Source organism: Hesperophylax consimilis, chromosome 16 (assembly GCF_061612785.1).
Source record: "Hesperophylax consimilis isolate HC1 chromosome 16, BYU_Hcon_1.0, whole genome shotgun sequence".
NCBI lineage: Eukaryota > Metazoa > Arthropoda > Insecta > Trichoptera > Limnephilidae > Hesperophylax > Hesperophylax consimilis.
Window position 1 is genome coordinate 19,168,224 of NC_142851.1, and position 24,971 is coordinate 19,193,194.

Consider the following 24,971-nt stretch of genomic DNA (forward strand, 5'->3'; position numbering starts at 1 on the left):
TATATATATTTTTTTATATAAATGTACAGTTTTATTTCGAGATTGATGAAAATTTACATTCTTTACCTTCAAAACAAGAGGATGGTCACTGTTTGAATGAGATTTCAAACCCCCTCCCAACCCTATCCCCTTTTCCCGCCACAGAAATCAATATTTTGATGCTTCTTGATGAAATTTTGCATACTTGATGTTCGAAATAAGAGGAAAATTACTATCTACATCTGATTTCTAAAAACTCTGGGTAAAGCTTAGGCGACGCCGGGGATTTAAAACTTTCTTTGACAGGTGTCAACTATGCATCTAATACAAATTGCCAGCAAAGCTTTTCACTCAAACCAAAAATGCACTGACTTAAAAGCTCAATGACCAAAGAAAAAAGTTCCAAGCTCAAAGATCAAAGCTCAAAGCTCGAAGCTGAAAGCTCAAAGCTTTAAGCTTGAAACTCAAAGTTCAAAGTTCCAACGTTACAGATTCACATGTTGAACCTTGCTACTCAAAGCTACAATGTAGATACTCGTATGCAAGTCTATCGCACACAAGGTGATAATGAAATTCCAACACATTGTTGTCTTAGTAAAAATGTCTAATAAATAATAATTGCGAACCTACAGAGAGATACCTGCTCTGCATAATGCCCTCTAATTTGTCTTTATTGCAGAATAGAAATTCATGTTTGATGTAGCAAAAAATCGTAGGATCGTTATATTTATAAACAAAAAAAGTAAAATATATTTTTTTTTTTAAAATTATTTTTTTATTATAATTAAAGCGGTTGTGTTTTTGTGTATTTACATAATATATATTGTATAAGTTATTTCATAAATTGTAACAAAAATAATAACACTTTTTAGTTAGAGAGTGCTTTCAATAAGACTGCCAGTTTGGAAGTCTTGTAATCTGACCGTAACTGAACAAAATTCAATAGTATGGAACGATCCAACTCCGCCTGAAAAAAACATAACAAAATATCACTAGACAGGTAATTAAGGTTAGGTAAGAATAACAACACGATCATTATGCTTGACAACGGTGTAAAACAAAATCAAAAGTTGAAACTGGCTGAGAATCAGTGTTTAATGTGGGCGTACAAATTCTGAAAATTCAAATTGGAGATGAACGTCGATTGGTCATCAAAGTGTTCCTCATCATGTTTTAAATAGTTTAATTTCAATTCTTCAACTTTTATATTCACACGCACAGAAATGTAAGAATTTATTTTAGACTTCAGGTTCAAAGAAATATTTCTCATTTTAATGATTTTAATTGGTCAAACTTTTTTAGAAACCATAATTCTTTCTTGAACTTATAAAAAAACTATTTTACTGGCCACCATGTGGCATTTTTGACACAATATAGGTATGTGTTTAGTGAAACTTCTTGGATCACATAATATGATACATCCGTGTAGGAGGATAGCCGCCGATGGATCACATATGTGACAGCCGTGTAGATAAGGTTAAATATATTTTGATAGACGCACCAAAGTCTCTCCTTCGCAGACCTGTTGCAAGTTTTCTGGTTTGACAAGAAGCAGATTGCATAAGGCGTGGAGGGTGTTGAAGAGTTCCCCGATGAGTGGGGGCACGTTCGGTCCGCATAGAGCCTTGCGATACTCGTTCACGTCACATATCGCACACATGGCTCCTGTAACAATAACAGTCAGATCAGAGGTTGGAAGTGAGAGAAGGTAGTGTAGTCAAAATAACTATAGGTGACGAATTAGAGGGATGACTACCTGAGGAGTCTCACAGTGGGCTGCTGTGGTATTGATTTGTTGTTAAATATTACAAAATGCTTCTATCGTATAAACACAAATGAATGAATGTACTAACCATATTTTACCTAGCACCATTGAAAACCTTTTTTTTGGATATAGGTGTCAATATACAAAATAATTACACAAAAACCATTTAATTTAATAATTTTCAATCACATAATAAAATTAAGCCCGTCATCCCAAGGGTGTGCAGAAAATTAAGTTCATTATAGTATGGTAACGGTTTGCAGCGCAGTTCAGTGGGGAACTTATTTGCACAGGGTCTTACAGCATTTGGTTTATGTCGATTACTTACCGACCCGTGGGACGACGGGCTTACTCATAATTTTGTTCTTATAACCCTACCACAGCTAACTTACTAACTAACCATCACGCCGTTTTACCGCAGGGGTAGGCAGAGAGGACGGACCGCCAAACAACTCGGTCTTGCCTCATTCACATTCATACATAAACTTATATTATTCTGAGTCTTGACATGGCCCGACTTAAGTATCTGATTCACTTGAACGTGCCATGACTGAATTTTCAAAATAATATTTTATAATATGTACATTGTACATAATACGTTACTATTTGTATTATGATATTATCAAAAAGATATTCACTTTCTGTGAATTTTGTAAGTGAAGTATATTTATAATTATAATGTAGTAATTAAAATAATTCTACCAAACTCTAAGAAATCAAGCATGTATCAAGCTCTGTTCAAATTGGTAGTTAAAAAAGCACGGTGCCTTTGACACATTGAAAAACACATTAATGTGTAAAGAGTTTTATTCTGTGTAAAATATTTCGACTATTTCATTCATTATGCTTATAGTAAAGTTTATATTCTATCTTATTTGCTTATAGATCTTTGACGCTCACCTGCCGAGTTGAATTGGAAGTTCATGAGATGTTCGTAGATAACTCGGTGCAGCCGAGAGCCCAGTTCTTGTGTGACGGAACGGAAGTTCTCTCCGTCAAGGCAGTCGTTAATACGCACCATTGTGCCGTTCAGGTAACTGACTACACTGGAGCATGCCTGCAAAAAACCTATTTTTAGAATACTTAATTTCAGAAAAAAATGATAGTTTAACCTTTCTGGGAGTAAGTTACGTAATTGTGGCTGTGCTCTGGGGAGTGAGTTTTTTTTACATAAATAAAGATATATATTTTTTGATTAAATTTTATGATAGTATGCAAAATAAATAACAGCCGATATCTCTGTCGATAATGATGTAAAATGTTTAAAATTGGTGTAGTCACAGGAATATGCCCATAGATGACAATACGATGCATATTTACAGAATATGCATCGAATATGCATATGCGACCCCTGTTGTCCATAGCCGTCCATACTCCTTTGGCGAAAGTGTGTACCGTCGTTCATTCGCGTCCATACTCCCGGAAAGGTTAAAATTGGTTTTCATTAAATTCGTACAGAAAATTATCAGGCAGTAAAGTAATACAAATTATAATGGATAATTTCGGTCTGATGTCATTATTATAATGATTTGATGGCAAATCATCTTAGAGAGAAAACCACAAGAAAAAGTTTTTCAAAAAAGATGAAACAAGCAGATTTTTAAAGACCCTGGTTATGAGCCGTGCCAACGCATTAAACAAGATTGCAGTTGCAGTAAGACTACGTAAGAGTTGATTAGTTGTTTTGTTACCTCTGTAGGAATGTTTCTTCGGACAGACTTGAGTTGTCTTAGGTGAAAAAAACCTGTGCTTACAGTTCTATTTATTTGACTTTTTAGCGAAAAGTCCGAATCTAGATTGACACCGAGAAGTTAAACTGTTGTTTTTGGGATGATATCACTGCCGGAAATCCAGAATTGTCTATGAAATGTTGACGTTTGTTTGTGGCCACCCAGAGAAACTCAGTCTTGGATGGATTCAACTTCAGCTTGTTTGAAGACATCCAACGAATTATTGCTTTTAGACATTGAGTGCAGTAAAAATAAACTTGCTGATCGTCAGCATAGCAGTGAGACAAGAGACCAAATGATTATTTTGGCAACATCATTTGTAAGAAGGATGAAGAGAAGTGGCCCCAAAATGGATCCCTGGGGTATCCCTGAAGAAAGTGTTGCGAAGGTAGACAGTTTATTTCCAACCTTCACGGCCTGTAAGCGATTGGATAGATAGGTTGCCAGCTAATTTTTGATGTTTGAATTCAAAACAAATGTTGCCTCTAATCTCTTAATGAGAAAGTCATGATCAATTGTGTCAAACGCTGCACTCATATCTAGGAGTGATATGAGTGATAACTTACCTGACTCTATGGTAAGAGTTATGTCTGACATCATACGAAGTAGTCCGGTTTCTGTTGAGTGGAACTTTCTGTATGCAGATTGACGAATTGTGAAGAATTTATTTGATAATTATTTATACATATAATTATCGGCATCTAGATGTGACTTTTTTAGTATTGGTGTAACTACAGCTAACTTGAGTGGTTCAGGGAAATCACCCATGCTGAGAGATTTATTAAAAACGTGAACTAGGAACGGAGCTAAGACAATGGAAAATTGTTTTAATAACCATGTCGGTATAGGATCAAGACTGCTCTGCTTATTTGACGAGCTTGAAAAAAAATTGTTTTACTTCTTCCAGTCTTGTGGGTTTAAAGGAAGTCAAATTTCCTTTAGAATTAACAGTGAATATTGGCGGAGGGGCATGAGATGTGCAGGCACGAATAGGTTAAATTTTTTCCTGAAAAAACTTTGAGAAGGCATCCGGGGTAATATCTGTCTTCATTGAAACAATGACTTCGGAAATTACAGTCTTTATTGAGTTCCATAGATGTCGTGGGTTGGTTCGTTCAGAGTCAATCTTTTCTTTTTAATACTCTTTGGAATTTATTTTACTCACATAATGTTTTTGAACAAGGTTCTACTTGTCTCTTGAAGTTACAGCAGAGTTTTTTGTATAGGAAACTCTCTAATTTCCGCATAAGTCTCTTCTGATTTCGGCATTCATCGTCAAAACAACCGTCAGAATTTTTCGTGTTTTTGATGTTGCGAGAACATATTTATTTAACAGAAAGGAAAGTGTTTTATTATATGTTTCAACAAGTTCTGTTGGCGTCCTTGTTTCCCAAACATTGGGTGTACATAATAGAGAGGTCTGTAACTCTTCCAGAAAATCACTAAAGCTAAATATACGCCATTCCCTCGCTACAATTGTTCTATGTGGTGGTAGGATATACTGCATTTTATGTAAAAGCCCTTTAGGTGTTAAAATAAAATACATAATATGTCCATTGCTCTCCAAATATGTGTAATCAACAATGTTTTCACCGATTCGACCGGTCAGTGGCTGAGTTGGCATCGCGTTTGGATCCCACCCAGGTGTGGGGTGTTCAATTCCTCAGCTGGCTAAGTCGTTTTTCAAATATTGTCAGATTTTTCGAGTCCCGGGAATGTTCTTTCTTTTAAAAATAAAAAAAAAACTATCTTAGAATGTGGGTAAACATATCTTGTTGGGATCAAATGGGACAAAATCAGAGTCAGGGACGACCCAAAAAGTCACGGTACTGTAGAGTAAGTCAAATACATGAAGAAGAGTCATGAAGAGTCCAACCAACAGATGAGTATGTGTTAGAAGAAGAATGAAAGTAAATGAAGCATGGAGTGTGGCATTCCATATTCTGTCTACCCCTGTCAATTTCATTGGCCTGGTCTTATGAAATCGAATCAGTATAGATCACACATCTAGGGGCTATCTATTCTATGGTTATCTTACTGATGAAGCGAGTGTATCCACATCTCCCTCGGGCCTGAAGTCACTCTTCTTTTGTTCCGTTTGTAAGTAGAGTTTCACCCAGCCAACAATGGCAGTCAAGGACCTGTCCAGACCGAGATCCAATTTGGACTCCAAATGTTCTAGAACAACATTCTTCTTCTGCATACATTCTTGTAGTTTAGATGTTGAACTGAAAACATAACCAACATTTATAAATATTATCAACAATTAAATAATTCAATTACATGGTTTAAAAAGTTATCCAACTTACCTCACACAAGGGAGAACAAACTCTTGATAATGTTTGTCGAACATGTGGACGATTGTAAGGCACTGTTTCACAACGTCAAAGAAATGGATCTGAAAGTAGGCACAGACAATAATCATTTGCGATTGGTAATATGGTTGAATAGGAAATATATAACTGGAGTCCACTTGTCTGCATATAAGAATTAAATTATAAGCTTTGCCTAGATTTGCAGTTCAAAAAGTAATGTTGCCGCATGCCATAGAGTTTAATATAAAATTGCAGTTTGACAGTAAAAATTTGAAATTTCATAAAGCGGAACTAATGGTTTTCCTTATTATGGCAACACTGAGTATATCCAATTTAGGAACAAATTTTAGTACATCTGACAGTTTCACATTTGAACCATCTTGGTCAGGGGCAGGGGGGTATAACTCCGATGGAAAAGACACGGTAATCTCTATGGCTTGTGACGTAATATTGTTGAATAACTATATCTACCAATGAAAAACTCTGAATGTCTTTGGAAAAAACTGTTGACAGCTGACTACTGGCTGAGTGGTACATCTATGGTTGTTTGATATTTTGATCTCAAACTTCGCATTGTTGTCTAGTTTTGTCGGATTAATATATTGTTTATCCAATATTAGCGAGAGGTCTGTCGGTTTGTGGCTCTAATTTCTCAATCGTAAGCAAAAGGCCGAGTGGTTCGTTATAAAATTACGCATTGCCAAAGCTTAATCTTGACATCCCAAATAGAACACGTGTTTGTAACAAAAAAACAGGTGAGAATCTTTCTTTGTTTTGTTCCTAATTTACTAATTAGTAACAGCCTTATTTTAACTTCACGGCAGAAATGAATCTATTTTCTTTTTCAGATAGTATCCGAGTTTATAAGGCCGTACTGGATCATGATTATATCATGCTAGATAGAATTCCACCATTCTACCTTTTTCATTAATGATTTAACCTGTATCTATAATTTATTCTCTTGCTGAAATAAAAATACTTAACATGTAATTAAGTTTTTCATTTTCCTGTTGTAAGGTAATATTTTGACATTTCAAACATTTTTATTTTAAAAATATTTTAGGCTAATGAGTAGGCTCCGAATGAGAATTATATTGTCTAAGGTCGCGCCTCTTTTTTGAGTTTCCTCTATCCTTGTCAATAGTGTGTGACGTAGTATTGTCGCATGCATAAAATTTGTCTAAATATTGGCATATCTATGGTTAAATAGCGGACCAATTTGTTTCATACAAAAAGCCCGAAGATATTGATTTAGTTAATGGTTTATTTATGATCTTGGTATTACCATTTACAATAATTTAGTTTGTTTCTACTGGTATTTGACAGAGAGTACTACATAATTTAAATGAATCAACAAATATTAGGGTTTTGCTTTACCTTGGGCGGAGTTTTATTTTCAGCGATGGGAACACTCTGCAGTCCAAGATCCACGGCATAGTCGCAATGCTCCACCAGGAGTTGTTGCACCATTGCCTCCGTTAAAAGGGTTGCATTTGCCGCTAGTTCATTTGGTGCAGATAGCTAGAAATAATTACAAATTAAATCACAGTTGTTTTATTCACCTTGCATTGTATAACAAAAATTTAAATAAATTTTGTAATTAGACATGTATAACTTTTTGTAAAATTTTTGTTTGTTTCTGGTTACCGCTTTGCATCTTATAAAAGAATTTTTAGCATCCTGCAACATCTGTGTGGCCAGCTCTTCGGATAAAAACGTTTCCCCTCCGTAGTTCTCTATTTGTGCAATGTTTATGTTTGCTCTGCCGCCAATAACCGCTTGCAAATCACGACGCAACTCTTGAAACCTGTCAGACATGAAAAAAATGTTATGTTTGAAGTATGTCTTGATAGCTAACCTGGCTCCATCAGAAGAGGGCACCAGAAGAAGAATCTATTTAGGTCAAAGCTTTATAATCTGTCATTTGACATATTCTACAAAAACAACTTGGTTAAAAGAATGTTGAAGTTGCATGCATACCCTCCAGTCTGAATCTGTTTCCTCGTATGCTGTCTTGAGGCGTAATACTTCTGTAATGCGGAGCTGAAGCAGGCCTTCAGTCTCTGGTTCTCCAGGCGGAAATACGTCTCAAGGGGCTTCCCCACAGCGCCCCCCAGGGCCCCCATGCGGCCAAGGAGGCCACTGGAGGCCACGTCACCCAGCGACGACAGCTGCTCACAAATCTTTTGGGTGCTGGAAACAGTATTCGTTACACATATGAAGCTCTTATACAAAGTTCACTACTTCTTCAATAATTGCTGTTCCACGTGTTCAAACCATCTAAATGTCCCTTTTTTATCATGTTTACCATGCTTTCTTCAACCTAGCATTCTTTCCGGATCTCCATATTTGTAAACCGGTCAAACATGGTTTTAACACACTTCAAGCTGGCCTCAAGGATCTCACTTCTACAGCATTCAGTCTACTTTCATCATCTATGTTCCATGGTACACTGCCGTACATCAGGATTGGTACCAGCACTACATTGTGGACTGCTAGCCTCACTTCTGGGAACAAGTTTTCATTAGCGGCTTCCGCATTCAGTCATCCATTAATGAAGTTTCCTGCAATAATTATTATTGGATTATCACCCCAAGGGCGCTGTAGACACATACTTACTTTGTGTACATTTCGTAGAGATTCTTCAGATACTTCTCAATGTCACTTTTATCAGCCAGTTTTGTCTGAATATATTTCTGCAGTTTCAAATGGAATATGTTGAGTATGTATTTACTCATCACTTGGTCCGGATTAGAAAACACAGTTTTGATAATGGCGTAATTACTCTCACACATGGGCAATATTCCGGCAAACACATCTCTGCCAGTGAAAGAACTCTAGAAACAATGAAAATAATTACATACATATTAAATCTGATAAAAGAAATGATGTGAATGCGAATGGTAGCAGAAGTCGTGGACGCCAAAGGAATACATAGCACGATCAAGTGAATCAGATACTTGAGTCGGGCCATGGCAAGAGTCAGAATAATAGAAGAGTATGTATGAGACGATGTATGAATGTGAATGAGACCAGAAGTGTGTGCCAAAACAGAGTTGTTTGGCGGTCCATTCTCTCTGCCTACCTACAGAGAAAAAACGGAGGGATGGTTAGTTAGTTAGTTATAAATGTTCATACATCTTACCATTTGACTAGTTTCAATAAAAGCATCGATGCACTGAGAATATCCTTTAAAGTTGATTAATATTGTGGCAATCTCTTTCATTCTTGGTATATTATTAGCGACCTGTGCCCTTACAAACTCTTCAATGAGATTTCTCTCGATTTCATCATATTTTGATTCGATTTTCTTCTTCGCGGCTTCAAACTTCTCTGGTGGTAGTTCTTGGGCAATTGTGTAGAGTTTTTGAATCATGTCTGCAGCTTCATCAATCTGTTAATAGAAACAATAAAATCTGTGACAATAAAAATAATCCAGAGAAAAACATTATGGCTTAAATAAATATATATATTCAAATAGATTGTAGTGTGGGGTTCAAGGTAGATGGATCACTGGCTTACTTTCAGCGATCGGAGTGCCCATAGATTATCTGACTCCAATTTATAAACTAAAACACTGATTGAAATAAATCGACAAATTTATACACAATCATAAATTTATCAGAAGGAAGAGAATAAGAACTAACTGTCAACGGAAGAAGCGATATCACGAATGAATTTCAAAATGGCTAGTGCTCAGCAATTGACGTCGGCACGAGGCAGTGTTGCAATCTCCCAAACATTGCCAACGGCCAAAAAGAATATTTCACGTAAATAATTTGTTAGTTCTTGTTCCCTACAGTAGGTTCACGACCCCAATTTATTTTAGGCCCGGCTGGAAATACCTTAGTCGGATCGATAAAGATGTCGCTCTGCACCGGTCCAGGGGAGAGAAAGTCAGCCAGTAGCGTGAGAAGCGCCAGGGCTGCGGCGGCGCGGGCCCGGGGGCGCTGGGCGGCCCCCAGCTGCTCCCCCACCTGTAGTGCCCGGCCTCCGGCCCAGTTGATGCGCTCATCCAGCTCCGAGAATACTCCCACCGAATGCTGGTGATAGAAAGAGGGAACCATTATTAAATATATATTATTATAATTTAGGAAGAATCTCACAGTTATCATTGCCTCGTAAATTATGCTCCTCCATCATTAGAGCCGGAGGCACTGGGCGGCCCCCAGCTGCTCCCCCACCTGTAGGGCTCGTCCCCCGGCCCAGTTGATGCGCTCATACACCCGAGGTCCTAGACTAGCTCGAAGACCTTGATGTCCACCTCTCAACCCCCCACTATATGAAAGAAGAAGAATTATTCATTTACATTAACCGGCACAATGGGTCATTTCTCCGATTCATAAAATGCCACGCATATAGAATGAGTTAACTGCATTCATTTTTTTTTAATATGGCTTTAACGTTATTATCTTTAGTGATGGAATTATCATCAACCCAATATAATGTTAACGAGATATTATTAACTAGTATCTATGTTACCTTATGTTGTTCTTGTAGCTGTGCAAGTTTTAAAGTGTACGTATCTTCTTCATCTCGCACGGCTTGTTCTAGTCTTAAACATTTCCTTTCCTGCCTCTCTTGGAGTACCTACAAAGTTAATATGGGCACAAGTTGATAATAAAAACAATGAGAATGGTTATTTTCTTAACAATGTAAACATTTATATCTTATACATAATAAATTATCATTAAACTCTCAGAAAAAGAACTCCAGTGAAACTTATTAAACATCAAAAAATATATTTTTATATAGATCAACAAATGCTGATTCCGAATATATAAACTATACCTAGAATATATATATAAACGATTAAAAGCAATAAGACATTTAAACACTCTGTGATTGGTCAGTGTATTCTGACAGAACTATGGCCGCTTCCTCACGGGTCGGTCCGCCGTCTGCCTTAAGAACGCGGGCAATTTCGAGCCATGTGAACTCGCACATGGGCCACCTTCGAATTCTTGCTAACTATTTATTTTGGGAATATTTGATTTCATACAGACCCTTTGGGTGATGACCTTACTGTAGACGCCAAGCGTACCTCGACAGATTTCAATAGTTTTGGTGGGCTTTTAAAAATTATATTTAATAATTATTTTAATTATGAAAACGATATATAAATGTTTTACATGTCTTCTTTTTGACCTGGTGAACAAGGCTGCTCCACTTTATGAATGGAGAGCTGACACTCTGGATGCCTTTGATATGTAAAGCCCAGTTGTTTTGCAAAAATTCAAAAGTCATCAAATGGCCATTCAGTGCAATTTTTTTTTTTACATTTAATAGGCCCAAATAAACGCCGATTTTAGGTGCATTTCAAGTGTCTATCAAATTGTATTAAGTTGACAAGTGATAGTTTTCCTCTTCTGCTGATTACAATTTGTTCAAAAGCTGAAACGGACTTGAATCGGGATTTACGGGAACCTTTCAACTGTCAAACAAACAAAATGGCACTGAATGACAATGTGACATTTGAATTTTTGTCCAATAACCCATCCTATGGGTGATTGATGCATTTCTCCTACCTTCCACTTGGCCAGTGACCATGAGTTTCTCCCGGGGGTGAGTTCTCATTTTGGTGAGCAACATATCCAAAATATGTCAGGATAAATTGTAGGCAGACAGTTAATAATGAATTTGGTTTTCAAACTTCTAAAAATCTACACGTCTTGCTTGAACATTTTCACAAATAGAAAGTTATTCGAAAACAATATGATGAAAATACTTTGTAGAGAATTGTATTGTTTCTTTTACCTTTAAATCTCTGATGGCCTGAGAAAAAGTCTCATGAATCAATTGGGGGTCAAATGGCTTTCCGGGCCCCCCTTCCTTCATAGTCCTCCAAGCCAGACGTTCCACAAACTCGTCAGAGTCAAATGGCTCCTAATACAAACCAAACAATTCTTGTTTTACCAGTGTAATTGCGGTGATACGCCCACCACTTAAAGATGTTTTTAAATTAAACAGAAGAATTAAATTACGAAGACACTGATCGGAGATATTAAAGCAAAGAAAATCTTTTAAGTAATCATGGTCTATCAATAATTTAAGTATTTAATAAATACGGCGCTCTAAGAAATAGTAAATTACCTGCTCCAGCTCTTTCATATATTGGTTCATCATCTTGAATGATTTAAATTTCAACGAATTTGTGCGGATTTATGAGTTTGAGGTCAGGTGGAAAGATAACATAAACATAAAATAATTAAAATTCACAATAATATGAATCATTTTACTACAATAACATTATAAATTTAATATTTCTGAAAATGACAGAAGAGACGTCAGACGTCAGGAAATTCTTTTTGTTTTGGTATTGCTAGTCGTAGAAAAGCCGGGAGCTTATATTATGGTACCTACACGAAAAACAAAAACGGTTCACATTTCGCGTGAATACAATAATTTAAAAAAAAATTCTAATTTTATATCGCCGCTCTTGTAAAACTCACCCCAAGGACGTATTATACCTAATATATTCAAATTTAACATAAACGAAATAATTTATTTATTTACGCCCTTATAGTCCAGTAATTATGTACATCAGACCTTCGTCAGATCTGGTAGTATGATGTTTTGGTGTGAATAATCCAAGTTTTTGACCTCGAGCGCCGAACGCAACATTATCATAAATAAAAAAAACACGAAATTTTCTTAAGAACTAGTTTTCGATCGTAACTCTCTTATACGTTTTAAAAGTATACTAATTTTGCTACAATTAGAGGTTAAAACCGTCTCTGTAGACTCAATTGTTTTCAAAATTTGTCATGTTTTTCGAACTAGGAAAATTGTTGAAATGTATACTTTTTTTGGGAATTTCGACCCTGTTGGAATATTTTCTTTGAGAAATGTCCCCTCCCATATTCCAATAGACGCTGAAGAGGTTTGAGGGGACCTACAGATGATCCACTCCATAGATTTTTCATATTTCTCATTTCGAGATGATTTCGAGCCCTGTATGGCCCTGTTCCTTGTGTTACATAATTTATTTATGTGTTACATTATCAAAGCCCTGTAGTATATTTATGGCCCTGTATGAACGTTTCATGACCATAAACCCCTTCCCTTCCTCTCCATCCATGTCAAAAATTCGGAAATGGACGATATTTATCAAGTAATACAGTTTTACTCCTTTTACTTATTGTGTGGGGGGGGGGTCTTATGAAAGAAAATGAGAATAATGAATGGTTTCAATTTTAAAATATTTATTAAAAATCAACTGACACTTCAAATTGAGTTAATGAAAAACAGAAGTAAACTCATATTTTTATGTACATTTTGCCCTGTTGAGCATTGTCGGTTTCTTCACTGGAAACACCTGCAGCAGGATCGTCGAAGTCTTCTGTGAGATATGTCCACAATTCATCCTCGAGCATTTCGATGTTATGCAGATCGACGCTTTCTGGGGAGTGGGAATCCACCTCAAGTGCGATGTCTGGCGCATTGTCGCATGAGGTCCCGTTGCAGTATCTGCAAACTAAAGAGCACTTCAACACTGTCTTCCTGCAGCTGCACACATTCCCACAACCCCTTTTGCAGCCGCACGAAATTATCCGCGAGAGGTGTGGTGGAGCTGCGTCTCTGGCCATCATCTTGGGTTTGAGGCTTCGTGAGGTGGATATCCACCCCCAGGCGAGAGGGTTCAGTTCGGCTCCCAACCACTTCTGCACCCGTAACAGGATTGTACAAGTATAGTTGAAGAGAAAAATATGAAAGAGAATGTATATGTTTATAAATAAACTGTATATTAGGATGATTTATCTGATGGTAGGTGCGCAAGGAGTAAAATAGAACTGCGTCCTGTGAAAGAGGTAACCAGGCAAGATTGAAGCTCGTTTTCACTTCAGCCCTCGGAAATGGGTGATACCGCAGCTCATCAACTTTCTGGGTGTCAGGATTGCCACCGTACAGAGCAATTAGTTTTTTTTTTATCTTTTAATCACTTAACCTGCAGCTGTCTAAAATAATAAAGATGCCAGATTGATTGATTGATGCAAAATTGTCAAATTCCCGCACAACGCATCTCTTGCAGAGAAAAAAATATTGCAAAAAAAATTTTGAGTTCTAAAAATTGATATATTTGGAAAAACTATATTTTGGAAACTATTGGGTCTGTATAGAAAGTTTTAGACTCAAATTGTAGCAAATTTAGTCTTCTTTGAAAACGTATGAGATGATTACAGTCGACAATTAGTCCTTCAGGGTTAAAATCGTGAAAAACAACAATGTTGCGCTTGGCACTCGAGGTCGGAATTTTGGATTATTCATTGGGCCAACATCATAAAACTCAGGTAAAAATTAGAACTTGCAGATCTTACGCAAGGTACTCCCTCTTCCAGGTGACATGGTTACTGGACTATTAGGGCTTTTACATAAAGCAAGTCTTAATAAATAACACTAGTGCAAACTACCATAAAAATAATACTTTAATTCCCAGCTACATTAAAAGGATACGCAATTCAATTTACCCACCTTATTGACAGTATTGACACAATAATGCAGTCTATATAGCAAAATTCCCTGAACAGAACCAAACGGACAGTAACTTCATATACCCCCTTTTTAGGGTATTTGGGAGCTTTGAACTCTTGATTCTTCTTACATTTTTAATGATAAAGTAATATCTTCGAGACAAGAGTTTTAAGTATTGCATAACATCTTATTTTTAAGCAATAATTATTAATTATTGAAGACAATATTAGCTATTTCTAAACGAAAATCTGAAACATTAACGACACACATTAAAAACACCAACGACAATGTTGGTAGTTCTTATTCGAAGTATGATACAGTTAAAAGTGACCGAGGGGGATAGGGTCCCATTAGCTCAGTTGGTAGAGCGGTGTCCCGGAAAGACAAGGGTCCTGGGTTCGAGTCCTAGATGTGACCGTATCCTTTTCTGATTTTTCTGTTTCAGATTTTCGTTTAGAAATAGCTAATATTATCTTCAATAATTAAATATTACAATTTGAGGTTTTACTCAATAAAGTTATTCCGAAAAATAAATAATTATTAACCTGAAATACCTATATAAATTGAAAAATATTTTCCGAGAAAAAATACATGCCGCCAATGGGAATTGAACCCGCAGCCTTCTGATTGTTAGTCAGCTGCTCTACCAATTCCGCTACGTCGGCTTATTCAAAACCCGGCAACATCGTAAATCTATGCGTAATATCATCTCGTATCAAATGTTGCTTGCTAAAATTCTTCATGATAAAAATATAAAGCCTTGTAATGTTAGCGGCTATACAAACATATATTCTAGTCTACATAAGTGTACTACCTACCTATATTCCTAAGAGCAATACTAATTATATTGACAATGTATTTATAAGAAGCTGTAGCATGTTAATAGATTATGCTCAGACACTGATTTCTTTAACACGAACCTCACTAAATTCATAACATTCCCTTTAAATATTACGAAACCAAATTCATATGATGTTTGGGACCAAATTTGGCCTCCTAATAATTAACAGGTTAAAAAATAACATGTCAGATAATTTATTATTTTATTGATTTGTATATACATATATTTATTTTTCATCACAATTCCTTATTTCTTTCCTGTTCTGCTTTCAGGTTGAATTGAATAGTTTGAATAGCAGAATAACAGCAGTTTTAATTGAATAACATCACTTTATCTCATTGACATTATTTCTAAAAAACTTTTGTTGTATATTTAAGTACATAGTTGCACTTTATCAGAACTGCTTAAATTATATTGTTATGTATTTTTCTTTTTTTAATTGGGTTAATTTTTTTTGTCTTTATTTTATTGGTCAATGATATAAACAATTCCAATAATGTAAAATATTAATATATATATAGATGTTAATTTTTTTCCCCTCTACATTTGTAAATGTACTACATATTATAAAGTATTACGATAAAATAAAACACATCAAGAAATATATTCTTATTTTAAGATTATTTAATAAACAGACATCTCAAACATATTTAAATGCATTTTACATAAATACTGTCCTTCCAACAATGCAATCATGACAAAAATGCAATAGTTTATTATAATCCAAATAATAATGCATTAAAATAAATAAAAATATATATATATGTATCACCAAATTCAGCCATGTGTGGAATAATATAAACATTTTTCATCAGTATACTTGAATAATAATTAATTAAATTAGAATACTTCCAGTAAAATCCAAAAAAAACATTGATTTTTTTAAATACAATATGAATGGGTAACAAAAATGTCAGTAAAAGCGAAGGTAATTATTTTGGAATATTCATTCAGACTCGACAACAATTTTATTTATAAAATAATTTTTATAGATTTTTTGGTAGTTATTTACATGAAGTGTATAAATTAATTCTATCTTAGTATATAATAAATTAAAAGTTTATGAACATAAATAATGGCAATGAAAATAAAATTTTCAGTGCATTTTTAAAGAAAAATGTTTGAGCGAATGTGTATGGCTCGGAAGTAAAATTAAACCATTTGTATTCACAGTTAAGATTGCTACCATGATCGACAACCTCCTTTAAGAGATGGATACAAATAAAATATAAGAACAGGAGTCAGAAGAGTATGCATAACTTAATGGAGTGGTAATCCTTACTGAAGGGAATATCTTAGCAAAACATTAAAAATATTTGAGGTTAACCATTAATTAATTCAGATAAAGTAAAGATAAGATTATTTCTCTGATTATTAGAGTAATTATCTACTGCTGGAATGAATCTCGAAGAAAAGGCATGGGCCACTTGCACATTTAAAAAATATTTTTGGTTCAGTAATGGTTTCTAAAGAATTTACTATTTAAATAAGGTGAGGAAAATTTTAAAAACAAAATAATTAATACAAACAAGATTTTTTCATGTGCACAGTTATATCACAAGCTAAAAAACACAGAATTGTTTCAATAAAAAAAATATATAATGTAGCATTTCCACATTCTCCGCAGAAAAATAAATTCACGATAATTTAACACAAGTGGCTCATTCGCAAAAGATCATTAGAAGGGAACTTATTATTTAACATTTTCAATTGTAGTGGAATAAAAAATGTACACAAAAGAACCTTCCATTTTATATAATTTACAAGAGAAAACATCCATTTGCTCACACAACACAAACGGTTATTAAATTCTCAGTCCAGAAAAAACACAAAAACAAAAATAATTCACATAATATAAAGTTTTCGACTTGTTTTAAATATTTTAACATTTAAAAAAAATAAGCAAACAAGTCGCACTGGATTCAGATGTGTCATTCATAGATAACAGAAACAAAGGGAGATATGGTATGGAAGAATGCCAACTGTCGCCGAGCTACGGCCAAACGGCACGGACTATCAGAGCAGCGGAGATTTGCAGTAGTATGTGTGAACGATGTTGGCGACTCTTTTGTTTCGTACTAATAATGGTTAATGAATGGCTCATATCCCTTATTCTATTATCTACAGTGTCATTCTAGAACATACACTGAAATAGTTTGTATTTCGGTCATGCCTATGATTCAACCTGAACGTTAGGGTTGTTCAAAGGGTCGAAAAGCGGATCGTTTTCGAGGCCCGATCGTCCGATTTTACTCAGGACAATGATGACTGTGACTATTACGATGATGATCAGGACGAGAAGCATGAAGGATCTCCTGTTCAGATAGCCGGCAGATCTCCTGTTGCGGGCCGGGGGGAGGGTGTTTCTGAAATTACAAAAAAAATAGCATAATTTACTGACAAATGTTTATAATAAAATTGTGGTTATTTATAACAGGAAAGTTAATTGCTTTGCCCACAACATAAGGAAAGACAAATAAAATAACTGATAGGATTTTGTTATGAGTGTGTCTAGTGTGCCCGAGTAATCCAATTATTTTATTTTATGGATTGTATTGCATTGGCCCATATGTTTTTTTAATTAAAAAATCAAATAAAACTAAAATGTAGTGTGTAGCAAAAAATCAAACAAAGGCAAAGCGTGTGCGTGGATATTACAGTAATTATTATCACAAATCTATGGTAACAATAAACGTAAAATGAAGGTGTACATTTTCTGTGATGATAAATAATATAAAATTTATTATAAAAAGAGAAACAAAATTAATGAATAAATCAACTCACTTCCACCAGCGTGTGACCCACTCTAGGGCGGATTTCCTCTTGTACTTGTCCTCATCGTGATCAAAGCGAGAAGTGCTGGGTCGGGTTTGTGCCTTGTCTTCGAAAATTCTCCTTGGTGCTTGATTTCCTGGACAAACATAATACACAACCATTCATTAGAAATGTTAGTACATACTGTCATTATTATTCTATGATTACATATTTATGCGGACTGAAAAGACTCTCCCAGCATCATCATCATTAGTCATGGACTTTTGAAATATGCATTTAACTTTCTTTTTTTTAAATCAAACCGTAAAAAACAAATTGTTTTTACTACATCTATTTTAAAATGACTTTCAAAAATTAAAAAAAAATATATACAAATTTGTTGGTTTTTCTGAGGATTAAACTTTTCTTACCAGGGACTGGAGTCAACAGCGCTAACAACCTTGCCAAATGCCGTTTAGGTAGGACTGACATTTATTTCAGATATTAACTACTGTAATGTCACCATTTCGGACAAATGCGTATATGTCCTCATGATTGCCACCAAAAGTTGATAGAATGTCATTGACAACGAGTCTATGCGCCGAGTTTCAGCTCGATCAGATGTCGGGAAGTGGGTTAATTTCCACTACCAAGATTTGCATTCATTGACGAAAACAAAAGTGAAATTCAAATACGTGTATTTAAAAATAAGACAAAACGTCATACAATTTGTTCCAGATTCCAAAAGTATTAAATCTTGGGCAGTAACAATTAGACTTAGGCAGATTTATTCACAGTAGTGAATCGATTCATTCGACTATCCCAGCCTTGTGAATTGATTTATTTAATTAATTATTTTAATTTACTAAAATCACCAAAAACAGGAGTTTTTTTTGCATTGCAAATTGTGTTAGTTCAAATAATGTGCGCTTGGAAAAAATGTATAAAAAAAATGCTAAAATGACAATCTTACTCGACTACTTGTTCAGATAATTAATATATAATATTATAACTATTATTTTTTATTTAATTTTTGCTTTGAAAATGACAAATTGCTTCGGCAGTTTAACACCCGCTTATAATGAAGAATAAAAAAAATCATTGACTATTTAAAAAATTATCATTATAAAAGACGTCCTAAATTATAATTGTCTTTCTGAATAACTGCATGCTAAATGACGCGTGACTGCATTATGTAATTTATTAATATATGATAGCAAAAACTAATAAAAATATGATAAAAGTGGATATTACAACATGCAAATCGATAGCAAAATGTATTTATATTAGGCTAGCATGGCCGCATACCGACATTCTACAATTAAATTAAATTTTCACCTGCAAAGTTTTACTAATTTTATTTAACTTAAAATAATTCTACTTCATGTGGTCTAATATAAACATACATATTTTCATTTTAATGTGAAGATTTTATGACAGCCGACTTATCTTATAACTTAACTGCAAATCTACATATTATATCTACCCAAGATCCAAGTCTAAAAATTGGTATGTACATATCATAAAAAACGATAATAATATAATCATCATGCATAATTTTTGCTTCCCACTTTATCTCGCCAGAGTTCAGGTTCAAAGTGGGAAGTTTTCGACCGAGTATGTAATGAAACTGCCGGCTTAGCTCGCGAAGTAACAAATGAACTGTACTGGGACTACCGAATGGATTCGCAGCGGGCATTGAGGAATTAATTAGTAACTTTTGACTAGCGTCTTGTGTCTTGCAGTGACGAACTCGCGAGCTGCGGACCTAGTAAGAACTCTATCTTCATTGAAACAGACTGGAATTGAGTGTTTTGGACAGACCTACACAATGTCACAACTGAAAAATGTTTTAGACATAAATGTTTTAATTCCTTGAATAGGTGAAACGGAGACTGAGAGAGCGCTCCAGACAGACTCGATAGCGACAGACCGGTGACAGTGGTACCTAGGACCACCTTTAGGACTATGGACGTCACAACTGAATACAGAACAATTTTATTAATTCCTTGAATAAGTGAAAGAGATTCGCTGTTCTGAACTACTTGGCTGATTCGCGGCGGCTTGTCGCTTGGGATGGGGACTAACGATGATCTACAGGTTTTTATGGATTACGGCGCGGGATACTTTACATGATAAAAGTCCCGCATAATACGTCCAGCAACATTGCGGTGCGCCACCCATTGTATCCGCGCTGCAATTATCCAGAATAATATTTAAATACCTACGAAACATTATAATATTTAAATCGTTTACAGTAAACATCATACCTTAACATTATATTATTAATTGAAATAATTGAACTATAAAATAAATAGAAATGAAAAAAAACGTGCTGTTAAAAATGGTAGGATGCGAGGCCAGAGGTAAGGAATGAATAATCAATTCCGTTTGAAATTGAGAATCAGATCGATGCGTCACATGATTGAATTTATTGATTTAATTCAATTTTTCCCACGTCTAGTAACAATGCAATAAATAAAAATACTAATGTATCAAGCGATTATTACCTTGAAATCCATCATTTCTGTTGCCAAATGAAGATGACTCATATGCGTTATCATCCTGAACTTGAACGATGGAGTAGGGGGGTCCTTGGTGAATGCGAGGGGTCCCTTCATCATCAGAGGCCCCGACCGGGGTGCCGCGGTGGGGGGTCAGGGGACCAGAGGAGCCCTGTATGTCCATAGCAGCCTTGAGGTCTAAGTCTTCAGATAGCTGAGGAGAAGGGCGCAATGTTAGATTTAATAATATATTTATTTATTTATCATAGTTTATAAATAGACACGCCGAAGTAAGAAATCTTGTAAGTAGTTCAGATAGCAGCTTTTCAGTTAGCTAAAGTGAATTTTGTAGTCTGTGAATGCACACTTGATTTCTAAACACATATCATTTAACCATTCAGATGAAGAAACATTGGTTAACCGCTTCCCGGACAATCGATTCCCACAGGAATGGATCCTCTGGAGGATCCTGTGGCGGTATTGGTTTTCTCATCGCAATTCCCTCTTTGTTTGGATTCCCCGAAGGCACCAAGAGGGAAGAGTCCACCAAGGTGGCCGTAGCTGTCCTTTCCACTACCCTAGGTTTCCCTAGTGTTATTCCCTGGTGTTTTTCCGTTCCCCCAAAAGGTCCCTAGTTTATATTGTTTGAATGGTTCATTTTTGGTCCAACGAGTATCTAGGGAAATAGAAGGTTCACCCCAGGTGCTGCGGTAAGTGAGTGAGAACAGTGGTAAGGTCTAAATACTCGGAGATGCGAACCTGTATCTTGGAGACACCGTTCGAGACACTGTTCTCCAGTGTCATTCAGCCTGAGCACACTAGTTTTCACCTTGGCTTGGGATGGCTATTGCATGGCTAATGCATGGCTAATGCATGGCTAATGCATGGTGATAGCTATTGCTCAGGTCTCTGAGTGATCCCTATACTAACGCACAAAAATAAAAAAAAGATTATTGAAAATAATTCGCCCGGAAAGAGGTTAAGATACATTAATTTTGTTCCAAGCATCAAGTAAATAAAATTTTAAAATTCAATTTTGACCTTAGCTTTTTTTTACCCGACTACTTGGCATTTTAAAACTGACAATATAAAAAATTGGTACGACTTCTGGATATGAATATTGATGATAGATAGTTGATGGATGTAACCATACGTATGATGCATGAGTAAAGTCCACTCACCAGAGGCAGTCCCAGGCCAGCGCGCGCCCAGTTGACCCCGGCCAGGCGCTCGCGCAGCACGTCCGCCACGGGAGACACGAGGTTGGGGGCGGGGAAAAGGGGGGCGCGGCAGGAGGGGCAGGCGTATCCTGCCGGCGCCGTGGTGCCCGGCAGCGAGCGGAACAGCGATTCCACGCAGGACCAATGGTACACATCTGCCATCAAATGTATTAAATCAGTTTTTACTGCACAAAAAAACAATTTTTTAATTTACTGGGACTATGGCATCCCCAATTGAGGTATGTTGTGAGGCTGAAGGCAGTGGGAAGGGGAAGTATAGAGGGAAGTATCAGGCTATTCATATCTGGTCATTAAACACTTCTAAAACCATTTCAAGCGAGGTTTCGATTCTCAATGATGGACTCTCACCAGGGCGATACTGAGAGTATCTGATATAAATCTATATTGTTGTTTTAAATATTGCATAATATGTATACAAATGGATATCTTTGGTCTGTCAATCTTGACAGACCATAAGGAGTTATTTCATCATAAAGCAGTGGTTTTTCCAAATTGTGTTTGGTCAAAACTTTATTATTTTTAATTCATTGTCACATAATACTCGTAATTATCCTCTGAAAAAGTTGTGTATCATTGACGTCAGAAGAGATAGACTTGCCCTAACCTCTTTGGAGCCGGAGACTTCCAGCATAGTTTGAAAAAAACGGCCATATCATTCATACATCAGGCCCAAAAATTTTGTCCCAAATAAGCAAAGTTTGGGGCAGGTAGGAAAAAAAAAAATATTTACTGAGCTTTTTTAATATGTGTACATAATATTACATTTATTCGAGTTCTCTCGGATATGTTTTAAATAAAAAAAATTTCAGAATTACAAAAAAAAAAATGTTCTAACTGTAGGTACATACGAATATGAAAAAATAAAATAATCAAAGACAGGTACAAATTTAAAAAAAAAATCACGAACAAACAATTACATTTTATAATGACAGTAACCCAAAAAATTACTACTTTCAAGCCCGGCAGTGCGCTGCGAACTGGAAAACTTTAAGTTAACGAATGTCGGCGGACGGCGAACAGCTGGCGTTGGCGAAGTCTACCGAATTGCTACTGAATGAACTCGGAACACGTATACCGCAGCCACAAGACAGCCCTTAACTAAAATTTGTTTACTGAGACTCATTTTGCATCGAATTCAGATGGAAATTTGTCCCAATTAAATGAAATAGTGTCCCAGATAACCAAAGTAGATTAGTACTAGTTCCTTTATTTTGTTTCTGTTCCTTGGGTTTTGGCCATTAACCGGCTGTCCCGATAAACCAGTGTACCAATTAAGCAGATTCGACAGAACTTTATTTAGTTTATTGTCAAGTTTGCAGAAAAGACGGATAGTGTTATACTACCTTATAAGTAGCAATTACTATGACAGCTCGGTTTCAGTAACGTACAAAACAATGTAATCAACCTATCGGCGGGGGAATAATAAGTCAATAGGACCAATAGAACTTACGATAACATGTCAGTCGAATGCATTCATCTTTTCCGAGTGACTTTGTGCAAATTTCACATATCGGATTATAATCGCTGTCTTGCAACCACTGCAAATATGATTGCACTATACACTGGAAAGAAATAAAACATTATTACATTTAATCATTCTAAATAATTCTGGCATTGTTGATAATAATATCAAGAAGATAATGAGTCAAATAGCCGACCTTAGGATGATTCGAGACCATACAATACTCGCAGACATTGACTCGATGCTCGAAGCAGAATTGATTGGTGACACGCCTTTTTGGGCACTTACACAGACCCATATTGTCGGTTTATGATTCAAATCAACGACGCGCAACTTCCATCAAACGGAATTTGTGAAAACAATTAGGATTTATCCCGAGCCGACACAAAAATAAAAATTCTGCCGTAAATTGTCAGCGGCCACGTACAGTTGTCAAAATTCATAAGAGGAGCTAGAAGCTTCAGAAGCGCAACAAATTATTATTGTTACTAAAAACCACCTAAAAAAGTAAAAACTCAAAAGTTTCAGTTTCAAAACCTACTACCATTTTTTTTTAATTATTTTAATAGATATAATTAATAAATTAGGAAAGTAATAAAAAATGGTTTTTTTTCCAACAAAGGTTACAATCGCTATAATCGGATTCAGACGTTTCAATTTTAGTTGATCAACTTTTATTGAACGACAAGATTTCTAACAAAAAAACTTGGTCAACTTTGTTGAAAGAAGGTTCCCACTTGTCAATATGCTTTCAAGTGTCGAGTTGATCAACTAAAATTGGAACGTCTGAATTGAAATATTGCTGTTCGGTAATGCGCGATTTGTTTACTTCCTTTAAAAAAATTTTAAGTCCCACGCAATGACCTAATACCTAAATTTTAATATAAATAAAATAATGATATTCTATATTCAATGGTCCCACTGGCTCAGGATCATATAATGTACCTCTGCGTGGGAATTTAAAAAAACTTATTTTGAATAAGTTTTGGGGTATTGTGCTTTGATCAATTTAGTTGAGCGGTTGTATCAATCCGGTTGAGATGAACGTGAAGTTTAACCGTGTGGAAAAGCGTTGTATGTGATGTGGGGGCGAGGTCACCGAGTTGAATTTTTCCAGCGCCCAATCGTTCAACCAAGTTGGATCTTCTGTAGTTTGGTTGAGCAGTTGAATCTACTTTTCTCAGTCTACCTGAAGAGCCGTCGTGCATAAGTGTCGAGACCAATAAAAATTAACAAAATGCCACGGACGAGTAATGAAGTTTTGAGATTTAAATGAGAGTTTTGACCGATTTAACTTGCTTATGGGATACTATGATCATATTTAATCACTTTTAAATGTTTTTAGTAGCATCATAGTCTGATTTTATTTGGTCCGTGGGCCATTTTTTGGCCATGTTTGTCATTTTCTTTTCCTGTTAATAGATAACGATACATCGAGAATATTTTCATTTCATTTTAAATATAAATTAGGATGAATGCTGCGCGTGTCACCTTGACTAGCAAATTTGCCTTTGGGTCGTCTGTAAGCAACAGTCGACGGTTGAAACCATTTTGAAACAACCACATTGAATCGTCTATAGGGAGTTTTATGTTTCGCCCATAGATATACCGCGCACATTCTCTAGCCGTTCGTATCAGTGATGCCATATCCCAAAAACGATAAACCAAGTTTCAGGGGTAAAAAACCCATGTTTGAAAAAATGAAAATATTTGAAGGAATTAACATATTTTTCGTAAGCTTTTTGCTGAGAATATAAATAAAGAAACAACAGTTCCTAAGTAAATTATCTAGAAAGTTTTATGAACCAGGCGTGATTGAGGTCGGGCATGTCATACCGAGAAGTTTTTAAACTCAGATATTTGAAAACAATCATGTTTGAAAAAGTTTTTTAAAAGAAAACACACACA

At 35.6% G+C, this 24,971-nt stretch overlaps 2 protein-coding genes across 2 annotated transcripts; both read right to left on the reverse strand.

Moving 5' to 3' along the window:
- Positions 1-777: 777 nt before the first annotated feature.
- Positions 778-12,089, reverse strand: Sec10 (Exocyst complex component Sec10). The gene is made up of 14 exons (XM_089640652.1): positions 11,883-12,089; positions 11,547-11,675; positions 10,272-10,379; positions 9,635-9,832; positions 8,935-9,183; positions 8,409-8,626; positions 7,770-7,982; positions 7,437-7,596; positions 7,167-7,310; positions 5,784-5,872; positions 5,513-5,702; positions 2,645-2,801; positions 1,481-1,644; positions 778-946 (listed from the first exon to the last, which is right to left on the reverse strand). Exons 1-14 carry the CDS (start codon positions 11,913-11,915, stop codon positions 848-850), a joined length of 2,151 nt encoding a protein of 716 aa, XP_089496778.1. The 5' UTR covers positions 11,916-12,089; the 3' UTR covers positions 778-847.
- Positions 12,090-15,854: 3,765 nt separating this feature from the next.
- On the reverse strand, positions 15,855-23,494 carry LOC149416834 (zinc finger protein-like 1 homolog). The gene is made up of 6 exons (XM_089640653.1): positions 23,260-23,494; positions 23,052-23,163; positions 21,542-21,735; positions 20,367-20,574; positions 17,887-18,013; positions 15,855-17,468 (listed from the first exon to the last, which is right to left on the reverse strand). The coding sequence occupies exons 1-6, from the start codon at positions 23,359-23,361 to the stop codon at positions 17,276-17,278; spliced, it is 936 nt and encodes a 311-aa protein (XP_089496779.1). The 5' UTR covers positions 23,362-23,494; the 3' UTR covers positions 15,855-17,275.
- Positions 23,495-24,971: the final 1,477 nt, after the last annotated feature.

Excerpts from the sequence above, each read along its gene's own strand:
- Sec10 (XM_089640652.1), bottom strand. The coding sequence starts at position 11,915 with ATGATGAACCAATATATGAAAGAGCTGGAGCAG. Across the intron at positions 10,380-11,546 it reads AGGCCATCAGAGATTTAAAG|GTACTCCAAGAGAGGCAGGA; the intron begins GTAAAAGAAACA and ends TTAACTTTGTAG. Across the intron at positions 7,311-7,436 it reads CTTTTATAAGATGCAAAGCG|CTATCTGCACCAAATGAACT; the intron begins GTAACCAGAAAC and ends AATTATTTCTAG.
- LOC149416834 (XM_089640653.1), bottom strand. The coding sequence starts at position 23,361 with ATGGGTCTGTGTAAGTGCCCAAAAAGGCGTGTCACCAATCAATTCTGC. Across the intron at positions 23,164-23,259 it reads TGGTCTCGAATCATCCTAAG|TGTATAGTGCAATCATATTT; the intron begins GTCGGCTATTTG and ends ATTTCTTTCCAG. Across the intron at positions 17,469-17,886 it reads TGGGTCACACGCTGGTGGAA|AAACACCCTCCCCCCGGCCC; the intron begins GTGAGTTGATTT and ends TTGTAATTTCAG.